This window comes from Protopterus annectens, chromosome 4.part0, assembly GCF_019279795.1.
Source record: "Protopterus annectens isolate FY-2018-M chromosome 4.part0, PAN1.0, whole genome shotgun sequence".
In the NCBI taxonomy this organism is placed as follows: Eukaryota; Metazoa; Chordata; order Ceratodontiformes; family Protopteridae; genus Protopterus; species Protopterus annectens.
Genome location: NC_056733.1, coordinates 342,411,111 through 342,424,491, shown reverse-complemented (window position 1 = coordinate 342,424,491; position 13,381 = coordinate 342,411,111). Strand labels below are relative to the sequence as shown.

Genomic DNA, 13,381 nt, shown 5'->3' with positions numbered 1-13,381 from the left:
GGAACATTCAGAAGGACATGGTGGAACTCAGTATGCATGCATTACACAAAGCAATGACATGGGTCTTGAACAGAATATTGTCTTCACCAAGAATGATGTCTAGATACCAAGACAACTTAACTGGCTTTAATAACTGGTTAAATAGTCAATGTCATTCTAAGGGGATCCAATATATGTTGGCTTGGGATAAAGATGCTAGATAAGACCTCCTGTTTCATCAGGGATGGTTTATACATATCAAACCAAGGCTTCTGCATTCTGGCTAAAGACTTTGCTGCCTCCAGAACTCCCTTACTGGGAATTCCAACACAGCAAACTCAGATCAAATTCGGACAATATCATGAGCATACCACTTAACATTAGGAGTTTAAATAGAAATAAACCAAAACCAGAGATCCTCCTGCAATTCCAACACATTCTTGGAGTAGCTACTGAGACTTGGTTTCAGTGCAATGGCAGCACTCCCTCTATAACAGAATTTAGCACCTATCATGGCTTCAAGTCCTTGGTTAACCACGAGGGAGTATCTGTATTGCCATAAACAGCAGAACCTCACATCAAATTGTCCATGATGCTAACTTGAAGCTCCTCAAGATCAAAATTGTCCTTAATAAATCTATTACATCATTGTTATTTATAAATCTTCATCAGTGTCCCACAAAGATCATGGAAATTGCAGAAACACTATCAAGAGATTAAATAGCAAACCAAAAACTTTTTGTTAGAGGACTTCAATTGCATTGGTTGGCACACTTCACCTCTAAAAATGCATATGCTCTGCATTTCCTACCCATTGTTAATACCAATACACTGGAACAAATTCTGAAACTACACACTAGATGCCCTAATATCCTTGATCTGGTCCTTATGAAGCTAGTTCCTACCTACACCCCACCCAGAGCTCCTCATCCTCAAATAAATTTCACCCAAATGAGTTATTGCTCTGTCAAGCCTAGTGGTACTGCTCTTCTAAAATAATGATACTTTCTTTAGAGACTACCCAACGGCAAGCCTACAAAAAAAAAATCCCTACAATCCCCTCACAAGCAGACTCAGCTGAGAAGTCTGACTTATTTAACTCCAACTTCTACCATTACCTAAACAGCTACATAGACAAGTCAGTTCTTACCAATCATAAATACAATAGTAAATTCAGGGAAAAAAAACTCTCTCGTGGAACTCCCATACATATAAACTCTAGAAGAAGAGAAAGAAAATAAGGAAAAATTGTAAGAAATCCCTCATCCTTCTACCCCAAGACTGCACTGAAATATGCCGTCCAGCAGAAACTTAAGCTCACTATTAGAAAATGAAAGCTTAAGGTCACTACAAGTACCAACGGAAAACACGTTTTTTTTTTTTCCCTTAAATTAATGTCAGAAATTATCAAATAATGTGCAACAATTCATCGTTCTCATTCATGATCATTTCACACATCCTGATCCCAATGCTACAGCCAGTTTATAAGCAAACTTGGCCCCTCCTGTACACAATGTTGGCCCCACTATCCAGGAAAATTTTACTCTGAAATTACTTTAGAAAAAGTCTTACAATCCATGTCAAAGGCTAAAAATAATAGTTCTATGGGATCAGACAAAAAGAGCAGGCTGCATTCTCATCAGTGTCATGTATGCACTATGTAAGTCTCTACTTAACATATTCAACCGCAACCAATTCAAAGGGTTTGTAGCAGATATCTGGAGATGCCCTTACACAAGGGTGGTTATTGTATGGACCCAGATAATTACAGCCCTATCGGCTTTAAATGTAAAGCCATAGAACATATCATAGCAGAACCCATTTATAGAATGTAGGTAACTTAACTAACCTAGACCCCAAACAATTAGTATTTTGGAAGGGCTGTCCCCTAGACCTAGAAGTTTCTTTGACAAAGGTGGTTACTTACTGTATGCTGCTTATCTCAACCTAACCAAGGCTTCTGACACTATCCCTTAAACTGCTATTACTGAAAGATTAGACAGACAATGTAAACCCTGTCAATGTCTGTTGGGTTGCAAACTGGTTATCAAACAAATCCATCCCAAGTTGTAAAAGTTGCTGTTACCCTCTCTGAACATAAGATTGCATTTAGCAATGTGCCAAACAGATGAATACTGGGCTCTCTTCTGATTGGCATTTATTTTGCAGACATTCATGTCTTAGAGTCTTAGAAGTGTGGTTGACCAAGTTTGTTGATAATTGTAAGCTGGGCACTATTATCCTCTTATCAACTGATGCTAAACAGCTCCAACAAGAGCTGGAATATGCACCAAACATGATCTCAAGCTAAATTCATAACATGTAGAGTAGTAGCATTTGACAAAAAAGACTGCTCCGACATCATTTGTTATAAATGGAACTTCTCTTCAGATAGTCATGTTCATAAGAACCTCATATTTTCATTGACAGCTCTTTCTCATTTGATCATCATGGTTTTACCATAATTAGGATATCCCTGTATTTGATCCAGTTAATTTCAAAGGGACTATCCTCAAGATTCAAAGACGTCATCCTATTGCTGTGTTCTCCCCTTATCAGACCCATCATAAAATGCAATGCCTCTTTTGGTATATCTGCATCCAAGCCTATCTCTCAACTGGAAAGACCCCAGAGATTTCTAATCAGGAAGATTAACTGCCTTAAATCCTTCAGCTATCCTGATAAATTAGGGAATTTGCTTTATATATGGTAGCCTACCTGCTACTCAGAAATGACCCCTGTCTTGCTTTTCAAGCCATGAAAGACCTAACTTTATTTGACTTCCTATATATTTGCAAAACCAGTGGTGCTGTTAACACCCACATTAACAAATAAACAAGATTCACAGCAGGGATATATTCCTGATTCAACATATTCCCAGCCCATGAATCAGTTACCACTACAGATCAAAGTACTACCTGGTTTCCTTTAAGTCTCACCTTGATGAGGGAATAGGTAGATACAAATTTACACCAGGGTTATCATGTATGCCCTTCTTAATTTGGGAGGTGAGTAATATTAAATACGCAAAAAAGGGTGGAAACAACTTTTAAGTGTGTCTGAAAGGTGTATATGGCTGCGTCCCTTATGGTCCCTGTGATCACTTGCCTAGTATCATTATGTGTTCCTATTGGTCTGCAGTGTGATGACCTACCTCTACTTTTCTCTTTACTGATCACTGTAAAAGATGCTTGTTTACTGTTGGTCCATCTTGCATGGACCCCTGAACTATTTTATGTATCTTCTTGTCTCATGTTTTGTCACACTTTATTCATTTTCTGACTGTATTGGTTCTTCAAGAAGAAGATATTGAGGCATCTGTGCAGAAGGAACTTTACTCAAGGTACTGCAGAGAGATACTGCTCCATGCTGAGGAGAATTCCACCTAAAAAAATGTGATTCATGCAGACTCCTAGCTTGTGGCAGTATTTTATTCTGGTTAACATGATACACAATGACTAGGCTGCATTTTACATCTCAGGAAATAAGTCTCACAATGTGGCCTTAGTTCTTCTCCAAAAATGTTATGTATTGTTTACTGGTATTATGCAGTCACCAAAAATGAAATCAATGAAAAGAAATCAAAGCTTAATTTTGGAATGAAGTATTATTACTTGAGATGTGTTAAGTAACTGTCTTACCTTGTTAACAGAAATAAAACCCTTAGCATCCACATTAATTCCAGAATTCTTCAGAAATGCTGTAGCTGGACTGACCCCTTATTTAAAAAAACACATACAAATTAATTAATTATTATTTTTATTGCCAACAACAGTTAAGAACATAATTTAAGATTTTCTGATTCATAGAATGAAGTGTCTGTTGAGAATGTGGGGAGATAAATTGATGCATATTGAATTTTAATGTCTGGATGCCAGAAGGTCATGCATAGCATAAATGAAATCAAAAAATTACTGTTGTATAGAGTAATCACAGCCTGTTAGTTGTGCATAAATTAGCATGTTAATCAGATGTTGGTTACTTAATCCATCACGTTGCTTAAGGCAACAGACAACTCAATGAGGGACTGTCACTGTCATTCCTCAACTAACTTAGTGTACATTGCAGAACTGCATATTTCATCTTGATCAACGTATTTATTTATTTATCCATCCACCCACCCATCCATTCATCCATCCATCCTTTGTTGACTAAGTTAATTCCCCTAGGCTAGTAGCCTCTTTTCAGAGGAGACCAGAGATGATATTTATACTACTAGGGGAAATCTGGCCAGGGTATCAGGGACCTTCACCTACTCTTTTAATAGGTGCCATGGGATCTTTTACATCCACCTGAGCTACGACCAACTCAAGCAGATGGGGCCTCAACATCTCATCTGATAGATGGAAGAAACCCTATTAATGAATTATACCTTTACAATTTTCTCTAAGTACATGGCAAACTCCAGTGTTTAGCTGTTAACTGTAGTTTCAGAATCTTGACCATCCATTTCAACATCATACATGTCACAACTAGGGCACAAATGATGCAAATGCACAGGACAGCAGCCTAGCATGCTATTACCTTTTATCGTGTTGAGTGCAATCCTGTTAGTATAAACATAATACAGCATAACCTTAAGGTGATATACACAGATTGCCATAATACTAGCAAAATAATATACAGAGAATATCCTCCAAAATAATTCACTTCTCCATGCAACCAGCTTTCATCCTCCTCACATCTGCAAAAACATTCCCAAATCACAGTTCATGTGCATTAAACGCATTTGTTCTGATCAGCACACTTATAGACACTTCAGAGATGATTTAGTACATCGATTCCATGACCGTGGGTATAAAATGGGTCAACTATTACATACCAAACACACAGTTGACCAGATGGAACGCATTGAATTGCTTCATTACAAAACTAGACACAAATCACCTTCAGTAACACCTAGATTTATCACCACATATGGTCGGAATACCAACATATTGATGCAAATTGTTCAACATAATTGGAACATATTAACATGTGAACCTAGGCTTCAGGACATTCTTGGAGACTGATGTTCATTTTCCTTTCAGAAAGGCAAAAATCTATCTGCCTTTTTTAATCACTTTAAACATCTTGAGAAGAAAGGTACCAAAAGTATTCAGACCACATTATCAGGGGATCCATTAATTGGTTGCTTCCCTTGTGGACATTGTATCTATTGTAACATCATACTCAAAACCACCAGTTTCAGCAGTCAAAACACCCCTCAAGTATTCAATATAACATTTTTTGCTAACTGTTCCTCAGATTGGGTCATTTATTTGGCCAAATGAACATGTACTGCATTCTATATTGGCCAAACCTCCAGACCCTTGAAGCTTCGAATCTCTGAACACTTTAGTGACATCAGACACAAGAGAGGCACCAATGCTTTATATAAACATTCTTTGGTACATCCAAAGGCTACTTTTAGTTTTACCATTATTGATAAAATTAGAAGATCCAGGCATAACAAATCAGGTTGGCATAATTTATTAAATTCAATGGAGAAAAAATGGATCATTAAACTTGGTGGGCTCTTTAAGCCAGGTCTGAATGAGCATATGTAATTAAGCACATGACTCACTTGAGTATTTAAATACAGATTCTTTTTTGTTGTTTTTTTTAAACACTGAAGAAGGCTTTGTTAAATATTTGCCGAAACCGGTCTGTTTTTCAAGAACCTCAATCAATAAATTTACTTTCAAGGTGCCTTGTATGCTGGTCCTGTTTTCTTTTTGTTTGAATACTTTGCTCTTTGGGACCCTGCAGCTGCCTCACTCGCAGAGGTTGTACTATTTGGAGTGTACTGAAGCCTAAACTCAAATGAAACTTAAACACATTTACTACAGTAAGCTTCCTGAAAATGCATTCCAAATGGATAAAAGACCATAATAACTAGAGGCTGTGCTCTGTATATTATGCGGATGGTGGAACTTGATGTTCAGAATAAATAGTTCTGACCTCTTCAAATGTTTTTTTTAGTGTAAGATTGCCTGCTACTCAGCAGTCACATGAGGAGCAAGGCATACTCGACATGTTCAAATGCATTTATTGCTTTTCTGAGTAAATTGAAAAAAAAAACGTTCTGTTATCTATTTATGTGAATTACAAGAGCTACAGAGCCAGAGGTAGCAGATTATTTTTAGTGAGTTGTACCGGTGTGATTCTAAAACTATGGTATATTGTACCGAAGCAATGAAGAAAAGCGTCACATGTATTAAATTGTTTCTTATTACTTTTGAGTCTATTCAGAATTCATGAGCAGGTGTTGTGTTACTGGAATGTTTTTGACATTGATTATCTTTTGTTATTAGAAAATGAATGTCCTCAATTTTTCTCACACTCTTTTCTCTGCTCCTTAAAGCTGGGCATTGTTTTTCTGGTGGTATATCTCAACAGAAAGCCTGGCCACAGAAAAACAGTTTAGTGGCTGTACTTTTTTCTAGTAAGATATGCTTAATTAGCAATTGGCATGCTGATCAGACTGTCCAATCAGAGTGCTAGTTTTTGAATAGTAAACACCATTTATTATATAATATAGCAATATCCCACGCCTGGGAATGGGTAATGCTGGATTTACCCATGGTTTGGTCACAAGGGTGATATACACAGATTGCCATAATACTAGCAAAATAATATACAGAGAAGGTGAAACAGGCACCATAGATCTGCTAAAGCTGATAAAAAAGTGTTCAAAATCTGCCAATCATGTACAGGTTAAGAGAAACATAACAGATTAACAAAGTCAAACAACTCCCAAGAAAGGGCAATGAAATATGAATGCAAAAACCACGAAAACTGCTTCCAGGAACCAGCAACCACACCAAGCTTAGGAAAGTGTATTTATTACACACCGACTAAGCGCTTTCACCAAATGTTTGGCTTCTTCAGAGTCAGTGTATACAAAACTCCATAAGCATTTTATACATACAACTTAATGACATCACAAACCCTCCCTATTAATTAATACACACACCCTTCCAATCAATCAATAATTAACAATTTGTTGCACAGTTAACTAAAACAAACATAACTATACACTTTAAAATTATATACTTTTGTCAAATACATATACTCAATCACATAAAACTTATTCAACAGTTATATGTAAACATTAATGCACAAAATTCACCTACATACAACCTAAATAATACTAGCCCTGTGCCTCAAAACTGGCTTCATTGAGATATAATCATTAATGCCCGGTTGTCTTGTGGCATTTAATCTCAACTGCCATGTTGTTTCTAAAAGTGCAACCCTATTGCTAACATCCCCTCCTTGTTCAGCGTAAACTCTATCTATAATAAAAAATACAAATCTTTTAAACCCCCTACAAGTGGTGCTGTAAAGATATAATGCATTATGTATATCCTTATTTTTCACAGCTCTAACATGTTCTACTATCCTTTCACGTAGTCTACGGGTAGTCATACCCACATAAAATGCATCGCAGGTTGTACATGAGGCCACATACATTAAATTCTTTGTGTTACAATTACAAAAACCTGGGCAAGGCAAAGTATGCCCATACCCTTTAACACAAACATATGTGCCCTCCGCAATATACCTGCAGCTTCTACAACAACCACATTTTGACATCTTAGATGTCCTATTTCTAATCTCTCTTTCTAAAATACCTTTCAAATTGTCACCTTTGCTAAAAACCATCCTAGGAGTACCACCAACAATCTCCTTGGTACTAACACAAACAATATTCCCACATCCTACGTAAAACTGCAATAATATCTGTGGCCTTCTCATTGAATTTTAAAATGAAACTTGATCCTGCTATAGTTTTTACATTAGGTACTTCACTACTATTCACCCTCAAATCCACCAAACTAACCTTATTCAAAATTGGTGCATATAGTGACATTCTTTTTCTATAAATCTCTCTTTTCAAGTTCAATAACAACCTCAACGGGTATCCTCTATCAGTAAGCATACCAATTAATTTGAACATTTCCTGTTTAAACAACCTATCATCACTTATGAGCCTAGAAATCCGCACCATCTGTCCCTTAGCAACCCCCTTCTTTTGGTGTAATGGATGACAGCTCTTAAAGTGTAATAGTGAGTTGGAATAACTTTCTTTCCTAAAAATAGTGCTGGATAAATCTTCCGCACTTTTAAATATTGTAATATCCAGGAAATTAATAATCTCTCTATTCCACTCATATGTGAATTTCAAGAAACTAGTTGTACTATTCAAAAATTCAACAAGCTCAACTGCCCCATTCTCATCTCCTTTCCAAATAATAAGTAAATCATCTAAAAACCTGTTGTATAAAATAACATTCTCCATAAACTTGGAAGGAAAAACAAAAGTTCTTTCCCATGTTAAAAGAACCAAATTAAATTATTTAGCATAGCTACACCTGAGCTTTGCTGAAACATTTCCCCTTCATACTTAAGAAAATTGTTCAAAAGAACTATTTCCATCAGATCACAAATTAAATTAATCCTGCTCTTGTCAATGTTGTTACAAGCATTCAAACTCTCTCGAAACATTTCTAATCCTTCAAGGTGGGGAATGGTGGAGAACAAGTTTACTACATCAATGGTTATAAAACCAAATACATCATTATTTTCCTTCACCTCCCTGAGTCTCTCAAGGCAATGCCACGAATCTCTTAACACATGAGGCACCCCTCCAAGTACCTCTTTGCACATAACATCAACAAAGGAAGCCAAGGGTTCAGTTTTCGAACCCTTGGCAGCCACAATTGGCCTAAATTGCAAATTAACCGTGCCTTTGTGCACCTTGGGGATCCCAAAAATGCAAGGTAAAATAGGGCTCTTAACCATCATGTAATCATACTCAGCCTCGTTTATTGTACCTTGAAACAGGGCATCTAACAGAAACAAATCAATCCTTTTATATCCGATATTAATTTCGTTCCTGGATACCCTTTTATATGTTTTTTCATCTTCTAATATAGACATCATAGCTGCAATATAGTCTAACTTACTCATTAACACCATTCCACCACCTTTATCAGGTTTCATACACCTGATGTCACCAGTACTTTTTAATTCTCTTAACAAAAGCCTTTCATGTTCTGTTAAATTGTCAATCTCCGTATGCCTACTGTTACATATCCTCCTAAACTCAAAATCCAATAATTTTTCCAGAGTTGCAAATTCACTAAATGACGGTGGAATAAAGGTACTTTTCCTTTTTAATAGTACCTTAGTCCCCATTTCCTCATTTCTAATTTGCAAATGCTTATTACCATGAAAATACATCTCTAAATTTAACTTCCTAATAAACAATTTTAAGTTAATCAATAACTGAGCCACATCTAATCTAAAAGTTGGCGCAAAGTTAATACCCTTTGTGAATAAATCAAAATACACTTCACTGACTTCCTTGTCAGTATAATTATAAATAAAAAAATTAAACTTCTGTAAAATCTGACAAGTCAAACCTAGCTCCACCTTAGAAATTTCTACTTCAGACTCTTTGCAATTTGTCACATTAATCAAAATAGCTTGCTCAGTACCTGTTAAAATGTCAGGCTCAATATTTTTTGTCGCCTTTGTCAAAACTGCTTGCTCAGTGCCTACTAATATATCAGACACCTCATTTGTAACAAGAACTGCTTCTTCACTCAACATGTTTGTAACATAAACATCGTTGTCTTGCTCATTTATGTTTTCAATTGCAGTCTCAAAAACATTTTCAGTAACATTTTCAATTACATTTTCAATTACTTTTGCTTTATCATCTTCTTTTTCATTCACAATTCCACCCACTACCCCACAAACGGCACCCCCCCCGGCAACACACAACTCATTAGGAACAACAAAGCTCAACTCAGAAACAGCACTGCCATCAGTCCTGCAAGATATAATGTCCAAAAAAGAAGGAACGTTGGTACTATTCAGTAAGTTCTCTTGTTCAAGCCCCCTCTCGGGCCCCATTGTTTTTTGCCCCCATAAACATTCTTTTCTACTCTGTTTAAAAGTCTCTCGGACCTGCGAGGTCCTAGGGGTGAATCCAAAAAATCGGCCCTTTCAAACCCTTGTTCATACAATCAACAGATTATTGTGTCTCATTAATATTGTATTAAAGTACTAAGACATAGTAGCAATGTAACACAGCCCTATCTACTGACAAAATGCAAGACAGTAATGGGATGGTAGAGGAAACAGCAGTGTTCATGATGACAGAGAACTTTAACAGAACTAAGGAATGGCAGCACAGAAGCAACAACGGTACTACAAAAGTACGCAATATAGATAAAGATGGAGTTTCAGTGTTTTCATTAAGCTGCTGTTATGCAAAAACAACTGTACCATTGGCAAATAGCTGTACTGCAAGCTATATGGTCATCAAATTTATGTAAGTAGGCCATCAAGTAGCTCTTGCTCCCCACCCCTGTCCTTCCCTTTCTTCATCCACCCAGCCTGGCTCTTCTTTAAATATAAAATGGCATGCAGATTAACACACATCAAAGGGTTAGCTCATGAGTACTGGAACAAATTACTAAAGGACAATTAAGCAATAATCCACAACTGGGTGTGGATAAGGCAGGATTTAGCCATGATTGGAGTGGTTTGATCATAAGGTTGAAACTTGAGTGATAAAACAAAACCAATCATGGGCAAATCCTGCTTTACCCACATTCAGGAGTGGATTACTGCCATTATACAATGACGTTATTTAACAAAAAAAGTCTTAACTTTTCTAAATAATGTCATTGTACAAAAAGGACTTTAGTGTCCTTCTGCCAGTTTGTGGTAATCTGGGGAGTGCAAGGTATGTACTACTGCACATGTTCCAAGTCTGTTCCTGGGGAATAGGACAAAAATATGACAAAAATATGAGACAAAATCAGGGATGCTCAACAAAATCAGAAACAGTTGACAGGTTATATGTTTAGCATGCTGAAAATATACTTGATCATGTGGCTGTGATTTTGCAGAATATTCATAATTTTGTCTCATATTTTTTGTACTGCTCCTCGTATGATTTCTGACTGTGAAGCAAATGTATGAGAATTAGAGTCAATAAATATTGCCAGAATTTAGAGTTTCATATTTGTTACTGTTCAGTACATATGTGATTCGTTCAATACTTAGCTCAGAATCACTAATATTACTAAAGCTTCACTGCCATACAGTGCAGTTTCTGGTTCTGTGTTTTCCATCGAGGTGTACTGAAGCCTAAACACAAATGAAACTTAAACACATTTACTACAGTAAGCTTCCTGAAAATGCATTCCAAATGGATAAAAGACCATAATAACTAGAGGATCTGCTGTGCTCTGTATATTATGTGGATGGTGGAACTTGATGTTCAGAATAAATAGTTCTGACCTCTTCGAATGTTTTTTTTAGTGTAAGATTGCCTGCTACTCAGCAGTCACATGAGGAGCAAGGCATACTCGACATGTTCAAATGCATTTATTGCTTTTCTGAGTAAGTTGAAAAAAAAACGTTCTGTTATCTATTTATGTGAATTACAAGAGCTACAGAGCCAGAGGTAGCAGATTATTTTTAGTGAGTTGTACCGGTGTGATTCTAAAACTATGGTATATTGTACCAAAGCAATGAAGAAAAGCGTCACATGTATTAAATTGTTTCTTATTACTTTTGAGTCTATTCAGAATTCATGAGCAGGTGTTGTGTTACTGGAATGTTTTTGACATTGATTATCTTTTGTTATTAGAAAATGAATGTCCTCAATTTTTCTCACACTCTTTTCTCTGCTCCATAAAGCAGGGCATTGTTTTTCTGGTGAGTATATCTCAACAGAAAGCCTGACCACAGAAAAACAATTTAGTGGCTGTACTTTTTTCTAGAGAGATATGCTCAATTAGCAATTGGCATGCTGATCAGACTGTCCAATCAGAGTGCTAGTTTTTGAATAGTAAACACCATTTATTATATAATATAGCAATATCCCACGCCTGGGTGTGGGTAATGCTGGATTTACCCATGGTTGGCATGGTTTGGTCATGAGGGCGAAGCCTGAGTGGCCAAACAAAGACAACCGTGGGTAAATCCAGCATTACCCACACACAGAAGTGGGTTATTGCCATTATACAATGACATTATTTAAGAAAAAAAATAATTAATTTTCTTAAATAATGGCATTGTATAATGCATCCTTGCTGCCATTCTGCAGCTGTCTGGTATTCTGCGGCAGTTCTGATGTACTGCGCATGCGTATGCTTACGCAGTACATCAGAGCTGTGGGCAAATGCAACGTAGAAAGCAAGATCTCCGTTGCTTTTTACAAACTGTCTTGCTATGTTAAAGGAGTTTAACATAGCGAGACACCTTTAAAAAAAGCAACGGAGATAGGAAGATCTCCGTTACTTTTTTTAAAGCTGTCTCGCTATGTTAAATTCATTTAACATAACGAGACAGTGTGCAAAAAGCAACAGAGATCTTGCGTTCTCTGTTGCTTTAAAAAAAAGAGTTATACTAATGGAAAAAGTCCAGGCGACCGGACCTTTCTCCATTAGTATAACTCTGATTTACAATGTGCACGCGGATTGGTCAGCGTGCACGTTTCAGAATATTAATGGGGGGAGTCGTATAATTGTCAATAATTCTACATATATGCCTACAAATCAGTACTGAAAGAAGAAACTACTATGAAAATGTATTTCAAGTGTGCAATGGGCAAAGAAGCCTGCTTCTCTACACTGCACCATATACTTTTTGTGTATTATGTTTTCTAGACTATGTGCTTAATAACCAAGACAGGTTCAGGAAATGTTCTATGGTTTGAAAAAGGCCCATTAAGACAGAGTTCAAGAACATCAACTTAAATCATCCTCATATTAAAGTGTTCTTCCTACTTTCTGTCCTGAATTGACAACCCTCTGTCTACTATGCCTTTGCCTCCTTTCTGCTTTATTTATTCTTTATTTAACATTTGGTGACTGGGTAGGTGCACTGGTATGAGGATCCCTATCAGGCACAACTCAAGCCATAACGGCTATAATAGTCAAAGGTATCCTTACAACTGTCAGCACTAGAACAAAAAAGAAAGAAACATTTTTCTACAAAATTATACATCTCGATACAGTATGGCAACACTAACATTTGAATGACTGACATTATCCTCATCTAAATAGGACTTATCTATCACTTACATTTAAAAGGAAGGGACTGTACTTAGGAGTCAATGACAGCAAAAACCTTAGCAGCTGCATACTTATTTCCATTGGAAAGGGAACTGGGCCATTAATGGGAGAAGTAAAAAGCCAAATGGGAAAGATAAAAACAAAATAAACCAATTCAAATAAAATCAAAGTTGAAATGATATGATTTTAAGTTAAATCAATTTGTATAACTGGCCACTGTATTGCATTCCAGAAGGTTCTTGTCTGCAAAGGAGAACATGCAGTGAGCTAGTGTCACCCCAAGTGTTCTGGTATGGTGATGGGATTGGGTGACT

General features: G+C 36.6%; 1 protein-coding gene across 3 annotated transcripts in view; it reads right to left on the bottom strand.

Annotated features, from left to right (window-relative positions):
- Nucleotides 1-13,381, bottom strand: part of AIFM3 (apoptosis inducing factor mitochondria associated 3) — a 667,943-nt gene that overhangs the window by 157,085 nt on the left and 497,477 nt on the right. For all 3 annotated transcript variants that reach the window (XM_044068314.1, XM_044068316.1, XM_044068315.1), the window contains one exon: nucleotides 3,621-3,697. In XM_044068314.1, the coding sequence (XP_043924249.1) occupies nucleotides 3,621-3,697 (77 nt within the window). The remainder of the gene's footprint in view (nucleotides 1-3,620; nucleotides 3,698-13,381) is intronic.